Genomic DNA, 23,243 nt, shown 5'->3' on the forward strand with positions numbered 1-23,243 from the left:
GAAGAGGAGCGCATGCAAGGATCGGTAAGTCATTTCTAAATAAAAGCTTTGCGATTTAAAAATTAAAACTTTCTTGTGGGGTTTTTTTTCTGATAGGAGCATCGGCCTGGGGTTTCAGGTAAGTATATATAATCACTTGGGGGTGCGTAACTTTTGGCACCCCTGAGTAAATAAGCCTTTCCTCCTCCATTAACAGAGACAGAGTCTAATACAGGAGCTGCAGTCTAACTTCCCAGACAACCCACAAAGATCAATTTCTTCTGCTAACAATACCGAACAAATCCTTCCTGATCCACATTTAGGAAATAATAGCTGCTGCACATGTGGACACTGTATAGTAATAATGCCTACAAGTGAGGAGTGTGTTTGCTGTGAGGAGATACCAAATGTGCTTCTTCAAATTACAGAACATTCAACTTGTATTACTTCCATTCAGCTGTTTCACACAATGTGTTTAGATAAAAGAATATCTGATATACATTACATTATGATTACTAACCAACCAATTCGAGAGGATACAAGTTTACACCATAGGTAAGAAATTTTAGTTTTTATGTTGCAAAAGAAATGTATTTTTTAATTTATGTAGTTATTCATTTTGTATTTTTTAACCAGAAATCTACGAAGGACTGCTAACAAAAGATTCACTTCATGGATTCATGGTTTTCTTGGAATAGGAGTATGTATTGCTATCCCATCAGGTGCTGTTGCTGCTGTTTGTAAAGCTTATCCTGATCTGGAAGCAAATTTGTAAAAGTTAGGGATTATTGTGCCATGGATATGGCTTATAGAATACAACCTTGAATTTGTATTTAAAGGACCAGTAACATTAAAAATTTTTTTTCAAAATTCGTTAGTATAGAACGAAAAAGAAACATAGGCAAATAAAACTTTTAAATTGCAAAGCCTTTATTAAGAGATAACTTACCAAAACTCCACTTCCTGTCCTCTTCTAAAACGGCGAAAGGGCGACCATCCATGCAGCGGTGTTCAACTTCTCCTCCCTGGCAATTCTAGTGACAGTATGTGAAGGAGCTCTGCAGCGATTCCCCTATTCCCAGCAGTCGGACTTTGACTCCAGCCTTTCCTCCTCCGGCGAGGAAGAAGAAGAGGAGGAGGGCAGCCTCTGCCTCTCCAGCGGCAAGTGTTGTCTGCAGGCGCACCGATCTGCTGAAGAATATCCCCAGGACTACGGTGCACAAGCGCATGGACAAACCCCTTGTTCCCGTGATGTTCCCACCTGAGTGTGCCTGGGGCAGGCAGTCCCCGCTGCTACAGGAGAAGGCGGAGATTTTAGACTCAAAGGCGGAGCGGAATGCCACGGTTTGCAGGAGCTGTGCACTTGGAGAGTGCACTTGGCCGCGTGGAAAGCCTTGTGTTTGCGCAGCTCCTCCACGTCGTACTGATCCATGCGCTTGGGGATATTCTTCAGCCGATCGGTGCGCCTGCAGACAACACTTGCCGCTGGACAGGCAGAGGCTGCCCTCCTCCTCCTTCTCCTCTTCTTCTTCCTCGCCGGACGAGGAAAGGCTGGATTCAAAGTCCGACTGCTGGGAATAGGGGAAGCGCTGCAGAGAGAATAGCCAGGGAGGAGAAGTTGAACACCGCTGCATGGATGGTCGCCCTTTCGCCGTTTTAGAAGAGGACAGGAAGTGGAGTTTTGGTAAGTTATCTCTTAATAAAGGCTTTGCAATCTAAAAGTTTTATTTGCCCTGGTGTTGATTTTTCGTTCTATACTAACGAATTTTGAATTTTTTTTTTAATGTTACTGGTCCTTTAACACTTTTGTTATAATAAAATTATTAATGTTGCCATTTTTTTCTGTTGCAAATTGCAATAAAAATTATTTACATGGACTTTTTGTTCTTGATTTTTGCACCTTGAAAAATGTATTTTTGGTGGCTCATTTATGATACTTGATACTTAGAGCATCGCCAAAAGAAACCATGGGTGTGCTGATGAGCTCACACTTCTTGACCTGTGGTGGAACAGGGACCCAGTGAACAAGGCTTTATTTATAGCAGGTCAGATATTCAGTAGCAGGATCTAAGAACATTAGTTAGTTATACCTAGCAATCAGGAGAGACATCAGGGAGTATTCTCCTAACAGTTGCCTTAGTCAATGGACAGAAGTAGTGATGAGGGACAAGAATGTCTTAGAACTATTCTCCCTGATCCAGGTCTGCTATTTGGGACATTTTCTTACAGACCATGTTACACTCTATAGTGGTCAATCATAGTTCTGCTTGCTCTGCATTTCACTGTGCCATTCCATTTCTCTACTCTACATTTGTCAGTATTTCTATACATAACCCTGTAGAACAATTGTCTTGGTCAATAAACCAGGTCTGTTTCCGTTTACTGCAAAAACCTTCTGGTGTTCTATCTCTATTATTTTTTTGTAAGCTAACAGCACAAGTGAGTTGTAGTTGCTCACTTGCTCTACCTCCCCCTTGAATGGCCATTCTGTGTATTAGAGTTGAGTATACACCATGCTCTATATCAATCTAGCTAGTTCCTGTCTGTGTTGCAGATACATATAGTCAAATACAAGATTCCTCTGCACTCAACCCATTATCAATATATTTAAGACAGAGACATTTTGTGCTACTGCTACTGAAAAATGCCTTACCCTTTAAACAACACAGGGATTGTTTGTCGATATATTGCAATATATTTAAGCTGAACAACTACGTCACAGTCATCCCATATCTGGCCAGTCCTACGCTTAATTTTCATCTGATTCATTAAGAATTCTATTGCTTCATTATACATTTTACACAGGGACTAAGTTTTACCTGCAACTTACTTGTTGCTTTCAAAGTAAAACTCCCAAACTTGGCTGCCCTTTTATTAGACACCCAGGTGTGCTCCGCCAATGAGGCGAGCTGAGGCGCTCGCCTCAGGTGGCAGCGCCAGATAAGTTTCCAGGGGTGGCAAAAAGCCGCTCCTGTCACTTTAAAGAGCCGAATTTCCGGTTTTGAAACCGGAAATTCAGCTTTACTAGTGCAAGAGAGCGCAGTTCCGCTCTCCGCACTAGTGTTTCTGCGAGGGGAGGGGCGGCATTTAAGGAGCCGCCTCAGGCGGCGTCTTCATTAGAATCGGCGCTGTAGAGACCAGTGGGATCACCTGACTATAGCTGGGAGGGGTGGGAGCTACAACACGGAGCTGGTCACTGCTCCTGTATAACTAGAACAAACAAGGGAAAGTTGTGCTCACCACTTAGTTTAAATAGCCCTGCTTGTCCCCTGCACCCACTGCCCCCAAACTGAAAGACAAGGTGCACAGTCATCTCACTCCAGCACTGCATCTCATCACCCCAAAGTTCCAATCTGAGGAGCTCCATAATGGATATAAACAGAATTGAGGTGATGCTCCTATAAACACAATTCAGTTTGGCTATTATGTGTCACAGTCAGAACCTGCAGTGCAGCTCAAGCTCCTCCTTTGTTCCTCTCATTGGTGCCAGTGACAGACACAACTCGACATCTGAGGGAACAGTAGTGCCCTGCCCCCACCATCCTAAACAGTCACATTAACGTGTGAGTATAAAGTTCATTAGAAGTGGAAGAACCCAGGGTCTCCTAGTTGTGACTTTACCCAATACTTCTGCGCTTCTGTCTGGAACACACTGACTCACACACACTGACTGTGCTCTGTCCCCTAAGCTCAGCCCCGCCTTCTCACTGTTCCACGTATCTCATTGGTCATAAGTGTACAGAAGGTTGAATGAACTACACGTAAGGGAGCGTGCACTATATATAAGGGAGTAGCAAAGCGTAGCAAGTCGCAGAGAAGTGATAGTAAAGTGCAATGAGTCTGGAGGAGCCGGTGCAAGAGACACGGGGAAGATCAGGCAGGAGCAGGAAGATGAATAAGAAGCCGGGTAGTGTCCGCCCTCCCTCTGTACAAAGCAAGTCGTATACATTTTGGGATCTAGACATTTCAAGGGAGGATAAGATGGAATTATCTTTAGTTCCCAACCCGCCCCGAGCAAAGAGAAAAGTGACAGGAACAATCAGCAATAAGATCAGACACCGACCAAAACATAGGGATAAGCGCAATATTACCATCAGGTACCGGAGCTTCTCCAAAAGTTATTTCCTCTTGTCCCTTTCATTATCCCGGGCAGGATTCTACTATGTGGGGCCTGGGGACCGGGTGCGATGCTTCTCCTGTGGGGGAGAGTTGGACAACTGGGAGGACTGGGATGTGCCCCTCACCCGACATCGACTCTCCTATCCCAACTGCCACTATGTGCGGGAGCTGCACGGAGCCACATCCTGGATATTGAGAGATGAGGACAACAGGTTAGAGACTTACCGGGGGCACAGTCACCATTTCCCAAATAACAACCAGCAATGTTTGTCCCAGGCAGGATTCTACTATGTGGGGCCTGGGGACCGGGTGCGGTGCTTCTCCTGTGGGGGAGAGTTGGACAACTGGCAGCCTGGGGATGAGCCCCTCACCCGACACCAACAATCCTACCCTGACTGTCCCTATGTGAGCAAGTGGGGAGCCAAGACACAAGCTATCTCTCTATCTAATAAACATCCTGATACTGACTCAAATAAATGTCTGAGTTATGGGAATAAGTCTCCATCGCTCCATGCGAAGAAGAAGAGAAGACTCCGTCCAACTGTTCCCAGCAGCTCTCTGACCCATTGTGACAAGTCTGACCCCACAGGTAAGCATTAATGTCTTTTTAAAAGAGACATGTAAAAAATAAGAATGTACCAGTTAATTATACTCATTTAGAATTGTGTTTAAAAAAGTAGTGTTTCAGGCTGATTTATTGAATATTTCTGCAAACACCCTAATAATCCCTCCCTTCTCTTCCACTTGCTGCTCCCTGAATTCCCAGGCTGTGCACTCAGCTCACTGCACTGTAGGACAGGAACCAATCAGCAGCTAGCAGGACCTGATAGGGAACTGAAGCCTCTCTGTGCTTGTGTGACTGCAGGGCTGTGATTGGCTGTCCCCCTCCTACTGTGCTTCTGGCAGGGACCGTTAGGACACGCCCACCTCTCTCTTGAAACACAGACAGGGACCAGAGAACATCCATAGGGAGCTCCAATAAAGGGGCTATTTTTAATGATAATATTAATTTTAGCACCATGTAAAAGCCAAGCCATATATTACTGAAAATTTCCTACAAAATTAGGGTTTTTTCATTTATCCTATGTCTCCTTTAAAGCGTACATAATGAAAGTCCTTGTAAGATGTGTCAGGAGATTTATTTCCATCACTTACCTCCCGGCACGCCTCTCTTAGTACTCATGTGCAAATGTCCAGTTTAGCATTTTGACGCCAGGGGCCATGACACTGAGCGTCATGACATCACCAGTGTTGAATCTTTTGCTGCCAAATCCTTTTTAAAAGCCGGATTTACCATTTTGTCAGTGCCCAAGCTAGGCTTCAGTTTACTTATGCATGTATGTATGTTTTTATTTGTATAGCGCTCCTTGAGGGCAAAGCACTGTACAGCAAAACAATAAATTAAAAGTAACCAACAAGGGGTCATTGAAATAAAAAGTAAAAATAAGTGCATTATTAAAAATACAATTCACGTAAATATAAAATATAATTACAATACAGATTAAGTGCTCAGTGTCAAGGAAACAAAAGGCTAGAGGACCCTACCCCGTAGGGCTTACAGTCTAAATGGGAGGGTAACATTCAGACACAATTCAGAGGGGTATTAAGGTGCTGTGGGTTACAGTTTGTTACACTGTCAAATAAGTGCCAGTTCCCAGTACTGTCCCTGCTAAAGTGTATTTTTGACTTTGATATCCTGGTTTTGACACCTGCCTGACCCTTGACTATGATTCCTGCCGCCTGCCTTGAACCCTTCGTCTGATTCTTGACCACATCTTCTCTAAATCCTTGCCGATACCTCACTTACGGACTTGTTTCTAGCTACACACATCCTTGTTGGTTTCCGCAGCAGAAAGCCTGGGCCCCAAAAGGGTGTCGGTGAATACCAGAATCCACAGGGTTCACCTGTGCATTCGAGTGTACCCGTCACTGCGCAAGGTTCCTGATTACAGTTAGTATGGGCTGCTGCGTCCTCTTCTATGGAGGCTTATTTTGACATTATTATTATTATTATTAACATGTATTTATATAGCGCCAACATATTGCGTAGCACTGTAAAGTAAATGTGATTATACAACTACATCACATGAATTCTATACATAGAATATTTGGAGTTACATACATCTCAAGCAATACTGGTACAAAAGGTGAGGAAGGCCCTATGCAGAAAGAGCTTACACTCTAAAGGGAAGGGAGTAATACACAAGGTGTGGGAGTGGGCAAGATCGAATTAAGTGGGTGAGAAATGTGGTACTGTATGTGGTGTTGCGTTTGGTAGTTAAGCAGAGTGAGGGTAGGCTTCTCGAAAGAAGTGCGTTTTAAGAGATTTCTTGAAAGCAGAAAGGTTGGGAGAAAGTCGGACAGACCGTGGGAGAGCGTTCCAGAGGAGGGGTGCAGTCCTTGCAAAGTCTTGAATGTGAGCATGTGAGGAGGTAATGAGAGAAGAGTTCAGTAGCAGGTCAGTAGAGGAGCATCGTAAGCCATTGGGTGAGTATATAGAGATGAGTTCAGAGATGTAGGGTGGGGCAGAGTTATGAAGTGTTTGAAGAAGAATTTGATTCTGAAAGGTAACGGAAGCCAGTGCAGGGATTGACAGAATGGCGAGGCAGAGGAGGAGCGGTTGCTGAGGTGTATGAGCCTCGCAGCAGTGTTCATTATGGACTGGAGAGGTGACAGTCTCTGGAGGGGAAGGTCAATTAAAAGAGAGTTACAGTAGTCTAGACGTGATATGATGAGAGAGTGAATAAGAATTTTGGCAGCATCTTGGGTGATAAATGATCATATTTTGGATATATTCCTTAGGTGGAAGTGACATGATTTAATAAGTGACTGGATATGAGGAGTGAATGACAGGGCAGAATCTAGGATAACCCCAAGGCAATGGGCCTGGGGAGAGGGGGTGATAGTGGAATTGTTAACTATGATGGATACTTCTGGGATGTTACTGGTGTTAGTTGGAGGAAAGAGAACCATTTTAGTTTTAGAGAGATTTAATTGAAGGTAGCGTTGGGACATCCAGGTAGAGATAGCGGACAGGCAGGAGGAGACGCGAGTTAGGAGTTCTGGGTTGAGATCAGGAGATGAGAGATAGATCTGAGTATCGTTGAGGAACCCCAACAGAAAGATGACATGATGATGAAATGTCTGGACAGCCAAGAGACACAACAGGTGCATCTTGCTAAAGCATTGCAGCATATTACCTCGCAAGACACTTCAAATTTCTGGGACCTCAGCTCATTCTCCCCCGTCTGCACCAGCAAAGGTTCCTGAGATTCCAGCTCCAGTTCATTTTGGGGGTGATCCGGATGCTTGTCGAGGATTCCTAACGCAATGCAAGATCCAGTTCGACTTGGCACCCGACCATTTTACCATGGAGAGGTCTAAAATCTTGTATATCATCGCTCTTCTATAGGGTAAAGCCTTTGCTTGGGCTTCTCCGCTACTGGATAGAGATGATCCCCTGGTTCATGATTCTGTGGCCTTCTTTTCTACTTTTCATCAAGTTTTTGATGTTCTGGGTCGGAAACTTAATGCCTCTGACCGGCTCATGAAGATCAAACAAGGATCCTATACGGCCTCCAAATATGCTGGCTGCTGAAGTGTCCTGGAACGCTTCATCAGAAGCCAATAGCACAAAATGCATCAGGAGGGTGAGGCTAACACAAGGTAGGCAGACTGGGGGGAAGGCACTGTGGTGTGTTTGTAAAATGTGTTGATATGCAATTTTGCTGTGGTTAAAATGCACAAATGTTTTAAGTGAGAAGCTGTGCATGTCTTTAATTAACTAATTCTGGAGCTTCAGGTAATTTTATCAACAAATCTTGTGTGAAATCCTGTGGGTTAAGATCTGAGCTGCTCAAGGTCCTGCTTTCGGCTTGTGCTGTGGATGGCTGACCAATTTCTCCAGAACTCCTTTCTTCAGCCATTACTCCAGTTCTATTCCGAGTCGGCAGTCTTCATGAAGAGGAGATTTCCTTTCTAATCATTCAGTGTCCTGAGACTCCCATAATTTTGGGGTTCCCTTGGCTCCAGTTACATAATCCCTCTTTTAATTGGTCTGCTGGTGAACTGCTTGGAGCTCGTTCTGACGCTCAAATTGTATTTTCTCCTCCATTCTTCCAGTCTCTGCTTCTACTTTGTCCGCTACCGCTAGTCTTCCAGATGTGTATAAAGATTTCACAGATGTCTTTGAGAAGAAGAATGCTGAGATTCTACCTCCACATTGGGTTTACGATTGTCCTGTTGATTTGTTACCTGGTACTATTCCTCCTAGTGGAAGAACATACCCTCTGTCTATCCCTGAAACACTAGCTATGAAGGAATACATTTTGTAGAACTTATCCAAAGGCTTCATTAGGAAGTCTACTTCATCTGCTGGAGCCGGGGTTTTTTTGTGCAGAAAAAAGATGGCAGTCTCAGACCTTGTATTGACTATCGTGCATTGAATAAGATAACGGTTAAGAACCGGTACCCTCATCCACTTATTCTGGAGCTCATTGATAGGTAAAGGGGAGCCAAAGTCTTTACCAAACTTGACTTAAGGGGAGCATCTGCCAGGGTGATGATGGAAAATGGCGTTCAATACCCGGGATGGTCACTATGAATACTTGGTCATGCCCTACAGCCTATGCAATGCCCCCGCTGTTTTTCAAGATTTTATCAGTGATGTTCCGTGATTTGTTGCAGTCTTGTGTCATTGTATATCTGGATGATATTCTGGTCTACTCTTCTTCATTTTAGGATCATGTTGCCCAAGTAAAACAGGTTTTGGTCAGAGTAAGAAAGAATTGTCTCTACGCCAAACTTGAGTAGACCAGTTTTTCCTTTTTGGGATATGTTATTTCTTGTTACAGCTTTGAGATGGACCCAGTAAAGATCTCTGATCTCTGATGTACTAAATTGGCCAGTTCCCACGGGCTTGAAAGCAATACAGCGATTTTTGGGCTTTGCCAATTTTTATTGTAAATTAATAAAGCACTTCTCTCAGACCATTGCTCCCATTACAGCGCTCACGAAGAAACCATACACAACTTCATGGACTCCGGAAGTGCAAGAGGCTTTCTGTAAGCTCAAACAATTATTCACTTCAGCTCCTATACTCATTCATCCTGATCCAGCTCGTCCGTTTATTTTAGAGGTGGATGCCTCTGAGGTGGGCGTAGGTGCCGTCCTCTCCCAGAGAGTGGACTTCCAAGGAACTCTTCACCCTTGTGCTTATTTTTCCCACAGACTTTCTTCAGCAGAGAGAAATTATGATGTGGGCAACTGCAAATTATTGGCAGTAAATCTCGCTCTGGAGGAACGGCGTCACTTGTTGGAGGGTGCTAATCAACCTATTACCATTCTTACAGATCAGAAGAATCTAGAATATACTTCTGCCAGAAGACTTAACCCTCGTCAAACTCGATGGGCTCTTTTCTTCTCCAGGTTTAATTTTTTCATTTCTTATTGACCAGGGTCCAAGAATATGAAGGCGGATGCTCTGTCTAGATGTCTCATGGAAAAGGAGGCTGATCCCTTCCCACCCTGCCCTATTATTCCCTCTGAGTTTATTGTGGCTCCTACTTCTTTGTGCTGGTCTAAATGTGCAACTTTGGATTCTCCTCCCGAATGTCCGGCTGGGAGGTTATTCATTCCTCAACAAATGGTTTCACAAGTTCTCAACTGGGCTCATTCATCAAAAATTTCTGATTGTCCCGGAGTTAAGAAGACACATGAGTTTGTGTCTAAAAACTATTGGTGACCTTCACTTGCCAAGGATGTTAAGCTTTTCATTTCAGCCTGTTCTATCTATGCACAACAGAAGATTCCTTGTTCCTTACCCTGTGTTCTGCTTCAACCTTTGCCTATACCTGCGCAAACCTGGCTAAATATTGCCATGGATTTAGTTGTGGAGTTGCCTAAATCCTCCAAGATGACTACTCTTCTAGTGGTGGTCGACAATATTTTCAAAGATGGCTTATTTCATTCCTCTGAAGAAACTCCCTTCAGCTGCTGTCCTGGCTCAGGTTTTTATTAAGGAAATTTTTCATCTGCACTGGCTTCCTCAATCTATTGTGTTGGACCGTGGTGTGCAGTTTGTTTCCAGGTTCTGGTGATCCTTCACTAAACTGTTGGAGATCAAATTAAAATTTTACCATACTCAAAGCAATGGTCAGACAGAAAGGAACTGTTTTTGCAATATTTTATTTCTCAAAATCAAAACAATTGAGTTGAACTTCTTCCTTGGGCTGAGTTTGCCCATAATAATTTTAAGTCCAGATTCTTTGGACTGTTATCCTTTTTTCATCGTTTTTGGTTATAATACTTCTTCACTACCAACTAACATCTTTAAAGTGGAGGTTCCTGCGGTGGATGCATTGGTCTGTGACTTTAGAGCCATCTGGTCACAGGTTCATCAATCCCTCCTTAAAGCTTCTTCACGTCAAAAGATGGCTGCGGACAAACGTTGTTTTAATATCTCAGCTGTCAATCAGATTTCTGCCCCACCTCTATGCCTGAGGCATAGAGGTGGGGCAGTCAATCACTTTCACTTTCAATTCACTTTCCATTCAACAATTCCTACATGTCCCTGCATTCCACACATTTCCCCTTCCCTCCTCAGGCTCTATAATTGTGTAGGTTACTATGCGTCAGCATTAGGTCCCCCATTCTGGTGCTTACACAAGATTTTGGGGTGATACACAATTTGTTTTAATAAGTGTCTTTAAAATGGCACCTGCCTGCTTGCTGTGATTGTATAATTTCAAGACTGAAGGAAACAAAATACTGTGACACAAATGTGAAGCAAGGAGAAAACCAGTATATGAATCATTCCCTTTGCCTGTCAGTCTCTCCTTTATATGAAGCAATGTATTCTCAAGCCAGTCTCTCAGACATTAGACAACTAGCAGACAGATTAAAAAAAACTAAAAGGTTGAACTTGATGTTACTTACTATGTTGTTATGTTACATTCTGAACCCCCATTTTACATCCCCTAATTTTAAGTTTTCCCTCATTTTACATAGTTGTTTTGTGGTCCCACCTATATATTATGCATAATACATTGCCCTGGTTTTACATTTTCCTGGATTTTACACCATTTTTTTATGGTCCCCTGAAAAACATAAAATGGGGGTTCTACTGTAAAGTAAATCGCTATCTGCATAATCACAGCCTGAAAGAATCTCATAAAAAATAGGAAATAGTGTTTCATCTCCCTTCCAGCCAGTATTGTCATTTAAAGGGAATGTCAGCCCACGAGAATTTTTTTGCCTAATGAAAGAAAACATAATAGAAAAAAAAAATAATGTACACAATATATACATTGCAACTCCCTGCACCTGGCCATGCTTTTCACAGGGTTAAACACAGAACAAAAATGGGAAGTCTTTAAAATGCTGCTTAATAAATCTACTTGTCAGTATATTCCACTTGTAAGCAAGGAACGTCGTTGCAAAGCAAAACCTTTTTTAAGTGTTAGTGTTGAGGTGGGTAAAAAGGCGCGATTTTAAGGTTTTCACGTTAGCTGGGACAGCTGAATCATTTATAAGGTACAAGGAGGCCAATAAATCATGCAACAAATCTATCAGGCAAGCTAAAATTGATATGGAAAAGGATATTGCAGTAAAAAGAATCCAAAATTAGTTTTGAAATATGTTAATAGTAAAATGAAGCATGAAGGGATGGGATCTTTAATATCAGAGGGGGTCAGCTGATTGATGAGAACAGAAAAAAAGATCATATTTTTCGTCTGTCTACACAAATGAGGAATCATTTAATGAAGGTTTCCGTCCCAATTCTAGTAATACATGGTTCACACATGAGGAAATTCAAAAGAGACTAGAACATGTTACAATAAACAAAGGTCCTGGGCCAGATGGTATTCATCCAAAGGGTACTTAGCGAGCTTAGCTCTATGATTTCCAGACCTCTTTACTTAATCAGGATTCATTGAGGTCTGGCATGGTGCTGAAAGAATGCTTATGTGGTGCTGTTATTCAAAAAGGGATCCTGCTCTCAGCCTCAAAACTATAGGCCAGTGGTAGGAAAGATTTTCAAAGGGTTAATAAAGGATAAGACTGGACTTCATAGCAAATCATAAAACTATGAGTTTGTGCCAGCATGGTTTTATGTGTAATAGATCTTGCCAGACTGACAATTTCTTTTTATGAGAAGGTGAGCAGGGATCTAGATTCTGGGATGGCAGTGGATGTGATTTACTTAGACTTTGCTAAAGCATTTGATACAGTGTCACACAAAAGGTTACTGGTTAAATTAAGGAATCTTGGCCTGGAACATAGTATTTGTACCTGGATAGAGAACTGGCTAAAAGATAGACTACAAAGAGTGGTGGTAAATGGAACATTTTCTAATTGGACCAGTGTTGTTAGTGGAGTACCGCAGGGCTCTGTACTAGGCCCCTTGCTTTTCAACTTGTTTATTAATGACCTGGGGGTGGCCATTGAAAGTACTGTTTCTATTTTTGCAGATGAGACTAAATTGTGCAGAACTATAGGTTCCATGCAGGATGCTGCCACTTTGCACAGTGATTTGTCTAAACTGGAAAACTGGGCAGCAAACTGGAAAATGAGGTTCAATGTTGATAAATGCAGGTTATGCACTTTGGCAAAAATAATATAAATGCAAGTTATACACTAAATGGCAGTGTGTTGGGAGTTTCCTTAACTGAGAAGAATCTTGGGGTTTTTGTAGATAAGTTAACTCATTAAAGTGGACCTGTCACCTACACATAAAAAACTGCATAATGAAAGTCCTTTCCAAATTAAATATGGAACCCAACATTTTTTTTCATTAAAACATCCATACCTGTTATAAAGGTGTTTAAATATCTAAACTGTCAATCAAATATTACCTGCCCCCCCCTATGCCCGTGGCATAGAGGAGGGGCAGTCAATTACTTTCACTTTCCATTCAGCACTTCCAGGCTCTATATTTGTGTAGGGCAATGCACATGGACTTTAGGTCCCCCATTCTGGTTCATACACAATGTTTTGGGGTGATACACAATTTCCCTTAATAACCGGGTCCACAAAATGGCTGCTGCCTGCTTGCTGTGATTGTATAATTCCAAAACAGAAGGAAACAAAATTTAAATAATAAATACAGTGTAAGTAAAGTTTATTTTGCTCAACTAACATGATAGAAAATAATTTGAAATTATTTCTTAGGGTGACAGGTCCCCTTTAACTTATCTCAATGGATGAAAACATAATTGTGTCTCTTTATAGGTCCCTGGTGAGGCCTCATCTGGAGTATGGGGGCAGTTTTGGACTCCAGTCCTTAAGAGGGATATAAATGAGCTGGAGAGAGTGCAGAGACTAAGTGCAACTAAACTGGTTAGAGGAAGGGAAGACTTAAATTATGAGGGGAGACTGTCAAGGTTGGGGTTGTTTTCTCTGGAAAAAAGGCGCTTGTGAGGGGACATGATTAGACTTTACAAGTACATTAGAGGACATTATAGACAAATAGCAGGGGACCTTTTTACCCATAAAGAGAATCACGTACCAGAGGCCTCCCCTTCAGACTAGAGGAAAATAAGTTTCATTTAAAGGAACAGAGTAGGGGGTTCATCACAATGAGGACAGTGAGGTTGGGGAATGCACTGCCGGGTGATGTTGTGATGCTGATTCTGTTAATGACTTTAAAGGAGACATATAGGATAAATGAAAAGCCCTAATTTTGCAGGCAATTATAAGTAATATATGGTGTTACTTTTACATGGAGCTAAAAATTAATATTATCTTTAAAAATAGCCCCTTTATTGGAGCTCCCTATAGATGTTCTCTGGTCCCTGTCTGTGTTTCAAATGAGGGGTGGGCGTGTCCCTTCCAGAAGCCCAGTAGGAGGGGGACAGCCAATCACAGCCCTGCAGTCACACAAGCACAGGCAAGATTCAGTTTCCTATCAGGTCCTGCTAGCTGCTGATTGGTTCCTGTCCTACAGCGCAGTAAGCTGAGAGCAGTCGGTTCCCCTGCACAGCCTGAAATTTAGAGCTAGAAGCTCTAGATGACCCAGATAGGACATCTTTCCACAGCACAACAGAGACAGAAAAACTGGTATGAACAACATGCATGAGAACATAGTTTCCTAGAAGGGGATCAAGTTCTCCTCCTGCTTCCTGTCAAACATGACAAGCTACAAGCAGCTTGGGAAGGCCCCTACACAGTGACCCAGTGACTGCATGAGACAACATATGTGGTAACCCTCGCATACAACCCTCAACAGTACAAGACAGTTCATATTAACATGATGAAGCCATTCTTTATCCGGGAGGAGCCAGTCTCCCTACTGATGGTAGTGATGAATGTTCCATTCCAGGCCTTTTACCTGATCAGAAGGAACCATCCACAATCCAGCATGTCACCCTGGAAGAACAACTCAACTCAGATCAACAAAAACAATTGCAGCATCTGCTACAGACCTATGCGAGACCCATTCCAGGTCATGCAAGTCTAACGGAACATCAAGTGCTTGACAGAAAACCACTCCCTGATTCACTGCCTAAAAAAGATGAAAGCACTAGATTTTGTGTTAACTACAGGAAGCGCAACATGATCAGTACCACATATGTATACCCCATGCCCAGGATAGATGAACTTTTAGACAAGCTTGGGGGGGCACATTTTTAACTACCCTGGATTTGAGCAGAGGGTACTGGCAGATTCCACTGGCTGCAGAAGCACAGGCCCAATCTTCTTTTATCACCTCATTTGGTTTGTATCAATTCAGAAGTCATGCCATTTGGTTTAAGAAATGCCCCAGCTATGTTCCAATGCCTAGTAAACTCTTTACTAGAAGGCTGCCAAGACTTTGCACAGGCCTATTTGGATGACATTGCTATATACAGCCAGACCTGGGATGATCATATCAATCATCTTAAAGGAGACATATAGGATAAATGAAAAAAAACAACTAATTTTGTAGGCAATCATAAGTAATATATGGTGTTGCTTTTACATGGTGCTAAAAATTAATATTATTTTTAAAATTTGGCCCTTTATTGGAGCTCCCTATAGATGTTCTCTGGTCCCTCTCTGTGTCTCAAATGATGGGTGGGCGTGTCCTAACGGTCCCTGCCAGAAGCACAGTAGGAGGGGGACAGCCAATCACAGCCCTGCAGTCACACAAGCACAGACAGGCTTCAGTTCCCTATCAGGTCCTGCTAGCTGCTGATTGGTTCCTGTCCTACAGTGCAGTGAGCTGAGTGCACAGCCTGGGAATTCAGGGAGCAGCAAGTGAAAGAGAAGGGAGGGATTATTATTGTTTTTGCAGAAATATTCAATAAATCAGCCTGAAACACTACTATTTTAAGCACAATTCTGCTATATCTAAATGAGTATAATGTACTGGTACATTCTAATTTTTACACAATATGTCTCCATTAAATGTCCTGTCCTGATTTCCCAATTTCCTAATTTGGAAATCAGGACAGGCACTTTTAACCCAGGCAGCCCTTCTAAAAACCAGATTGTCCGGTTGAAATATGGACAGGTGGCAACCCTAGCACATATGCTCACAAATTAGACCCACGGTGGGCCACAGCCTGTCTAATGAAACACGGCCTACATGCTGTACATCTCACCCTTCTCAAGTAGATGTTTTCACCCATCTGGAACAAACTTTTATTATATGGTATCAATAAGGGAACTGTAGAAAAAACACATATTAATAGCCTGGCAATATAAAACCAATTCCTCATTCCTACAAACATCCGTGAATTTCAGCATCTTGCCATTTTATTGATATGTTGTATAATAATCTTTTTCAGCTCAGGATACAGGATTTTCTCAGACCATTAAAATGGAATCTAAAGAGCAAGAACAGAGCACCAGTGCCCGGCCCAGTGGATATGTGATGGATTGTGAGCTGTGTGGAAAGGTAACCAGAGTTTAAATATATTTGATTGCACATTGCACCTCACTGTCCCCAGATTTTACTTTAAGTATCTGGTAACCTTATTATAGTGTCATAGTGTTTGGAGCAGGGACAAAGGAGCGAGCTGACTGGGAAACAAGCAGGACAAACATGAACACTAATTTATATGTACAGGCAGGGTTAGCAAGGCAAGGCAGAAGGTAGGCACTGACCCACACAGGGTAAACAGGCTGGTGACAGGTTAACAAGCTCAAGTCAAAGTCCAGAAAATGGGTTACAACAGGCAGCATTCATGTAGGGACAAGTAGGGACAAGTAAAAGTCTGCATCAAATCAGGATACCAGAGCAGATGCTAGTGTACCTGCCCCAAGAGACCAGCAACATGCTAACCCTGTGCCATTAGTGAGATTGGCTCTTGAAAATTAAATTTTCCACTTGTAATACTTGTGTGGAGGGTACCCCAAATATTGACCTTGTTGCTGCAGACTGATATAACAGGGACCTGGGCAAGGGGTCTAAGCAGGGCCGGATTTGAAGAAGCGGTGCTCCAAGGTCAGTGCCGGATGCTTTGCGCACCCTCTCCCATTGCCGCATGGTCCTAGTGCAAAACCCCCCCGTGCACCCGTGAGCGCGCTCTCAAGCACCGGGACACCCAGTGCTCCTTAGGAAGCAGCTGGGTAGCATGCTGTCCCTGAAATTTTGCCACCCTAGGCCCAGGCCTCTGTGGTCTCACCACAAATCCGGGCCTGGGTCTAAGCACCAATATTAGTAGACTCTGTCTCTTCCGGTGGACACTCCCTTATGGGATGGAGGAAGGGATACCACTACAGGATCAGGTACAGAGGGTGGTTGTTAATGGGACATTCTCTACTTGGAGTAAGGTTCTTAGTGGGGTCCCTCAGGGCTCAGTATTGGGGCCACTTTTATTTAACTTGTTCATTAATGACTTAGGGGAGGGTATTGTAAGTAATGTATCAGTGTTTGCAGATGACACAAAACTATCAGCCCAATTAATTCCATCCAGGATGTGGCACTTGCAACAGGATCTTGACTAACTGGCAATCTGGGCAGCTAAGTGGCAAATGAGATTCAATGTTGATAAATGTAAAGTCCTGCACCTGGGATGTAACAATATCCACTTATACCCTTAATGGGACTGCACTAGGCAAATCCATAATGGAGACGGAGCTTGGAGTCCTTGTAGATAATAAACTTGTCTGTAGCAAGCAATGCCAGTCAGCAGCATCAAGGGCAAATAAGGTCTTGAGTTGTATTAAATGGGGCAGAGAGTCACGGGAGGAGGGGGTCCCACTGTATAGAGCCCCATCTAGAATATGCCCTACAGTTTTGGTCTCCATCACTCAAACAGGACATTATTGTATTAGAGAGGGTACAGAGAAGGGCAACTAAGCTGGTAAAGGGAAAATCTTAGCTATGAGGAAAGACTGGCCAAATTGGGGATGTTCACACTGGAGAAGAGGCGCTTAAGGGGTGATGTGATAACTATGTATAAATATATAATCATATAATGCAGGGCCGGAACTAGGGGTAGGCATAGTAGGCACGTGCCTAGGGCGCAAAGCTGGGGGGGCGCCAGGCACGTACTTGCTCTGTCGCCTACCCCATTGTCTGGTCCTAACTTTCCCCGACTGGCGTTGATATTCTCTTGGTAATTGCGCTTCTGCGCATGCGCACATGTAGATTTGTGCATGCGCGCCTGCGTGTAGTTTCGCCCATGCGCACTCAGACAGCGCCGTGGCCGGCCAGGTTGCCTAGGGCGCCTGGCCGGGTTGGCCTGGCTCTGATATAATAATCTCTCTAATGATTTATTTACCAGTAGGTCTTTCCAGCTGACACAAGGTCACCCATTCCGATTAGAAGAAAAGAGGTTCCAGCTAAATATTGGGAAGGGGTTTGTTACAGTGAGAGCTGTGAAGATGTGGAATTGTCTCCCTGAATCAGTGGTACAGGCTGAAACATTAGATAGGTACAAGGAAGGGTCGGATGCTTTATTCACCAGTAGCTCCTCCCAGCAGACAGGAGGGAGCCAATGAGATTAGAGGAGGGAAAGGGGTGTTACAGGGAGAGATGGGAAGTGAATCAGGGGTACAGGCTGATACATTAGATAGGTATAAGGAAGGGTCGGATGCTTTATTCACCAGTAGCTCCTCCCAGCAGACAGGAGGGAGCCAATGAGATTAGAGGAGGGAAAGGGGTGTTACAGGGAGAGCTGGGAAGTGAATCAGTGGTACAGGCTGATACATTAGATAGGTACAAGGAAGGGTCGGATGCTTTATTCACCAGTAGCTCCTCCCAGCAGACAGGAGGGAGCCAATGAGATTAGAGGAGGGAAAGAGGTGTTACAGGGAGAGCTGGGAAGTGAATCAGTGGTACAGGCTGATACATTAGATAGGTATAAGAAGGGGTTGGATGGTGTTTAGCAAGTGAGGGAATACAGGGATATGGGAGATAGCTCATAGTACAAGTTGATCCAGGGACTGGTCCGATTGCCATTTTGGAGTCAGGAAGGAATTTTTCCCCCTCTGAGGCAAATTGGAGAGGCTTCAGATGGTTTTTTTTGCCTTCCTCTGGATCAACTGGCAGTTAGGCAGAATAAAAAAGTTAAAAGGTTGAACTTGATGGACGTGTGTCTTTTTTCAACCTAACTTACTATGTAGTTCCCTATCAGGTCCTGCTAGCTGCTGATTGGTTCCTGTCCTACAGTGCAGTGAGCTGAGTGCACAGCCTGGGAATTCAGGGAGCAGCAAGTGGAAGAGAAGGGAGGGATTATTAGGGTTTTTGCATAAATATTCAATAATATTCATATATTCAATAATTCAATAATTCATATAATTACATTAACAATATATGGTAACATTTTAGTAAAATTTCTAACTTTCAGCTCTTCTGAGGTCCTTATGGAGACCTTATGAGGAATTGTATTGATAAAAGGCCAATAATCTGTTAATTTGGTGACTCCTGGGAAGTGTGGCTGTTACCATTCCTGTTATATGGTTCTGAGGTATTGGGACGATTCCACAACCAGTGGGTGGTCTCTTCATGTTTTCAGGTCGTATCATGTTGTGTTTAAATGTATAGACCGTGATGTGTCAGATTTGCTGCGGAAGAGATTTTATGTGTGTTGTCCACATGTTAAAGGATTTTATTGTATTTTGTTCTTTTCGGGTTAGTGCTTCTAGCCAGTCCATATGGAAGATAGGATGTAATTTTTGTTTTACCTGCGTTATGGACGGGGCTCAGTAATTAACCATTGCTGCAGTATTGTCTTTCTAGCTGTTGTTGCTGCTAGTATCCCCTTCAAATTCTTTTCTGCTTTTGTTAATTGTGCATATGATGCAGTGTTGCTAAAAAAAATGTAATTGTTAATTGTGCATTTGTGTTTGGAGAGGTTTCCCAGCCATCTGTGCCCCATATGAAACCACTTTTCGACAAAAGGTTTGTAGCAAAGAGCAGGACCATAACTTATGTATTAAGTCAGCTTTGGGGGGGGGTATAAGCAATTCTGTTTAATAAAATTGTTTTATTTTTGTTTAGATTTCTAAAACTGAGCAAGTCAGGCCAAAGATACATGGAAATAAATACAGGTACAAAGCACTTATTTCTCATGTTTATTCAAATTTCTCACTCTACTTAAATAGATAGAAATAAATTTTTTGCTCCACTGAATTAACGTTGCCTCATCGCCATAATATGTTTTTAGCTAAAAAAAAAAAAAAATACAATATATGGATTTTTTTAATGGATAATTTTTAGTTAATTAGCCCTGAAATGGAAAAACATTGGAGACCATGGATCAATTTGTCTGACACCCTATGCAACCTGGCCAGCCACTTTGTAGCCCCAGTCCCTGCACATATTTGTGAGATGACAATGTAGTAGAACTCGGCTGAAGGGGGAATGACCAGTGAGCAGTGGGGAACAGATGTTAATAATACAAGTAGATTCTAATTTAATTCACTGCCCATTGCTTTATAGATTAGAGCTGCCATGCAAGGGTCTCTTCCGCTGTTCAGAAACAGGAATCCAGTTTCGTGTGAAATCACAACTTGCTATTGAATATGAACTTCTTTCCTGGAGTGATTATTTGGAAACAATGAAGCAATATGATATTGTTGGGCCCCTCTTTAACATCTCCATAACATCAGAACCTGGCTTGGTATCAGAGGTCTATCTGCCCCACTATGTGTGTCTGAAAGGTAAGTCCCAAATAGTGATGCGCTAATTTGTCCAAGTTCACCTGAAAATGCATGTGACCCCCACTAGAAAATCCCCAAAAGTCTATACATGGACAATTGTGTAAGTATGCAGCTTACACCCCAGTAAAACACAGCAGTGTTGCCAGTTTTGTAATGGTAGGACTAATAATGACAAACTTCTTGTTACATAGTTACATAGTTAGTTACATAGTTAAATTGGGTTGAAAAAAGACAAAGTCCATCAAGTTCAACCCCTCCAAATGAAAACCCAGCCCCATACACACACCCCTCCCTACTTTTAATTAAATTCTATATACCCATATCTATACTAACTATAGAGTTTAGTATCACAATAGCCTTTGTATTATGTCTGTCCAAGAAATCATCCAAGTCCCTCTTATAGTCATTAACTGAATCATCACCCGGCAGTGCATTCCCCAACCTCACTGTCCTCACTGTGATGAACCCCCTACTCTGTTCCTTTAAATGAAACTTCTTTTCCTCTAGTCTGAAGGGGAGGCCTCTGGTACGTGATTCTCTTTATGGGTAAAAAGGTCCCCTGCTATTTGTCTATAATGTCCTCTAATGTACTTGTAAAGTCTAATCATGTCCCCTCACAAGCGCCTTTTTTCCAGAGAAAACAACCCCAACCTTGTCAGTCTCCCCTCATAATTTAACTCTTCCCTCCCTCTAACCAGTTTAGTTGCACTTAGTCTCTGCACTCTCTCCAGCTCATTTATATCCCTCTTAAGGACTGGAGTCCAAAACTGCCCCCATACTCCAGATGAGGCCTCACCAGGGACCTATAAAGAGACACAATTATGTTTCATCCCTTGAGTTAATGCCCTTTTTTATACAAGACAGAACTTTATTTGCTTTAGTAGCCACAAAATGACACTGCCCAGAATTAGACAACTTGTTATCTACAAAGACCCCAAGATCCTTCTCATTTAAGGAAACTCCCAACACACTGCCATTTAGTGTATAACTTGCATTTATATTATTTTTGCCAAAGTGCATAACCTGCATTTATCAACATTGAACCTCATTTTCCAGTTTGCTGCCCAGTTTTCCAGTTTAGACAAATCACTGTGCAAAGTGGCAGCATCCTGCATGGAACCTATAGTTCTGCACAATTTAGTCTCATCTGCAAAAATAGAAACAGTACTTTCAATGGCCACCTCCAGGTCATTAATAAACAAGTTGAAAAGCAAGGGACCTAGTACAGAGCCCTGCGGTACTCCACTAACAACACTGGTCCAATTAGAAAATGTTCCATTTACCACCACTCTTTGTAGTCTATCTTTTAGCCAGTTCTCTATCCAGGTACAAATACTTAGTTCTAGGCCAACATTCCTTAATTTAACCAGTAACCTTCTGTGTGGCACTGTATCAAATGCTTTAGCAAAGTAAATCACATCCACTGCCATCCCAGAATCGAGGTCTCTACTTACATTCTCATAAAAAGAAATTAAGTTAGTCTGGCAAGATCTATTACACATAAAACCATGCTGGCACAAACTCATAGTATTATGATTTGCTATGAAGTCCAGTATCTTATCCTTTATTAACCCTTCGAAAAGCTTTCCTACTACTGACGTCAGACTAACTGGCCTATAGTTTTGAGGCTGAGAACGGGATCCTTTTTTGAATAGAGGCACCACATTAGCAATTCGCCAGTCTCTCGGCACAATGCCAGACCTCAATGAATCCTGAAAAATTAAGTAAAGAGGTTTGGCAATCACAGAGCTAAGCTCGCTAATTACCCTGGGATGAATACCGTCTGGCCCTGGACCTTTGTTAATCTTAACATGTTCTAGTCTCTTTTGAATTTCTTCATGTGTGAACCATGCATCATTAGTTGTATTACTAGAATTGGGACTGTTAAGAAGGAAACCTTCACTTACTGGTTCCTCATTTGTGTAGACAGATGAAAAATACGAGTTCAGAATCTGCGCTTTTATTTTGTTTTCATCAACCAGCTGACCCCCCTCTGATAGTAAGGGTCCCACCCCTTCCTGCTTCATTTTTTTCTATTAACATATTTTATAAATAATTTTGGATTCTTTATACTGCTTGCTGCAATATCCTTTTCTATAGCAATTTTATCTTGCCTTATAGCGTCTTTGCATGATTTATTGGCCTCCTTGTACCTTATAAATGATTCGGCTGTCCCAGCTAACTTGAAAGCCTTAAAAGCAGGTCTTTTCTCACCCACCTCAACACCAACACTTCTATTGAACCAAAAAGGTTTTGCTTTGCAATGACGTTCCTTGCTTACAAGTGGAATATACTGACAAGTATATTTATTAAGCAGCATTTTAAAGACTTCCCATTTGTGTTCTGTGTTTAACCCTGTGAAAAGCATTTCCCACCTAATATGTTGCAGAGATGCCCTCAGTGTCGGACTGGGCCGGCGGGACACCGGGAAAAAACCCGGTGGGGCCCGGGCTCTAGTGGGCCCCGCCGGCCCAGATCCGCTATTTAGTTTGGCTGCGCGACCCCACTTTGTCGGGGTCGCGGTAGAATAGAGGATCTGCGCATGCGCACAAAGGTATTGCAGCGCGCGTGCGCACAAACGCGGCACCGCGCGCATGCGCACTGCTCCGCTGAAGCACGCCGGAGAGGCAGCGGGGCCAGAGCGGGGCCCTGGGGCAATAGCCCCGGTGGGCCCGAAGCCCCCCAGTCCGACCCTGGATGCCCTTATACTGTCACAGTTTGCACGTCTGAAATTTAGTGTTTTAGTTCGTCCCTTATAGAATTGCTTCTGCAACAGAATCTCAAAGGAGACCATGTTATGATCACTATTCCCTAAATGCCCCTCACCCACACAAATGTTAGAGATGAGTTCAGTATTGTTAGTTATTACAAGGTCCAAAAGAGAGTTATTCCTAGTAGGTTCTTGAACGAACTGGAATAAAAAGTTGTCATTCAGCATATTTACAAACCTACTCGCTTTTTCTGTCTTAGCAACCCCATTACCCCAGTCAATGTCTGGATAATTGAAGTCACCCATAGCAACAACTTGACCCAGCTGTGAAGCCGCTTGT

At 42.8% G+C, this 23,243-nt stretch overlaps 1 protein-coding gene across 1 annotated transcript in view; it reads left to right on the forward strand.

The window, feature by feature from the left end:
* Positions 1-3,803: 3,803 nt before the first annotated feature.
* LOC121399050 (NACHT, LRR and PYD domains-containing protein 1a-like) overlaps positions 3,804-23,243 on the forward strand; it is a 54,983-nt gene continuing 35,543 nt past the window's right edge. Inside the window, exons 1-4 of the mRNA XM_041578856.1 lie at positions 3,804-4,687; positions 15,870-15,979; positions 19,532-19,581; positions 19,973-20,193. Of these exons, the coding sequence (XP_041434790.1) occupies positions 3,814-4,687; positions 15,870-15,979; positions 19,532-19,581; positions 19,973-20,193 (1,255 nt within the window). The 5' untranslated portion in view covers positions 3,804-3,813. The remainder of the gene's footprint in view (positions 4,688-15,869; positions 15,980-19,531; positions 19,582-19,972; positions 20,194-23,243) is intronic.

The sequence above is a fragment of the Xenopus laevis genome, chromosome 9_10S (genome assembly GCF_017654675.1).
Source record: "Xenopus laevis strain J_2021 chromosome 9_10S, Xenopus_laevis_v10.1, whole genome shotgun sequence".
NCBI lineage: Eukaryota > Metazoa > Chordata > Amphibia > Anura > Pipidae > Xenopus > Xenopus laevis.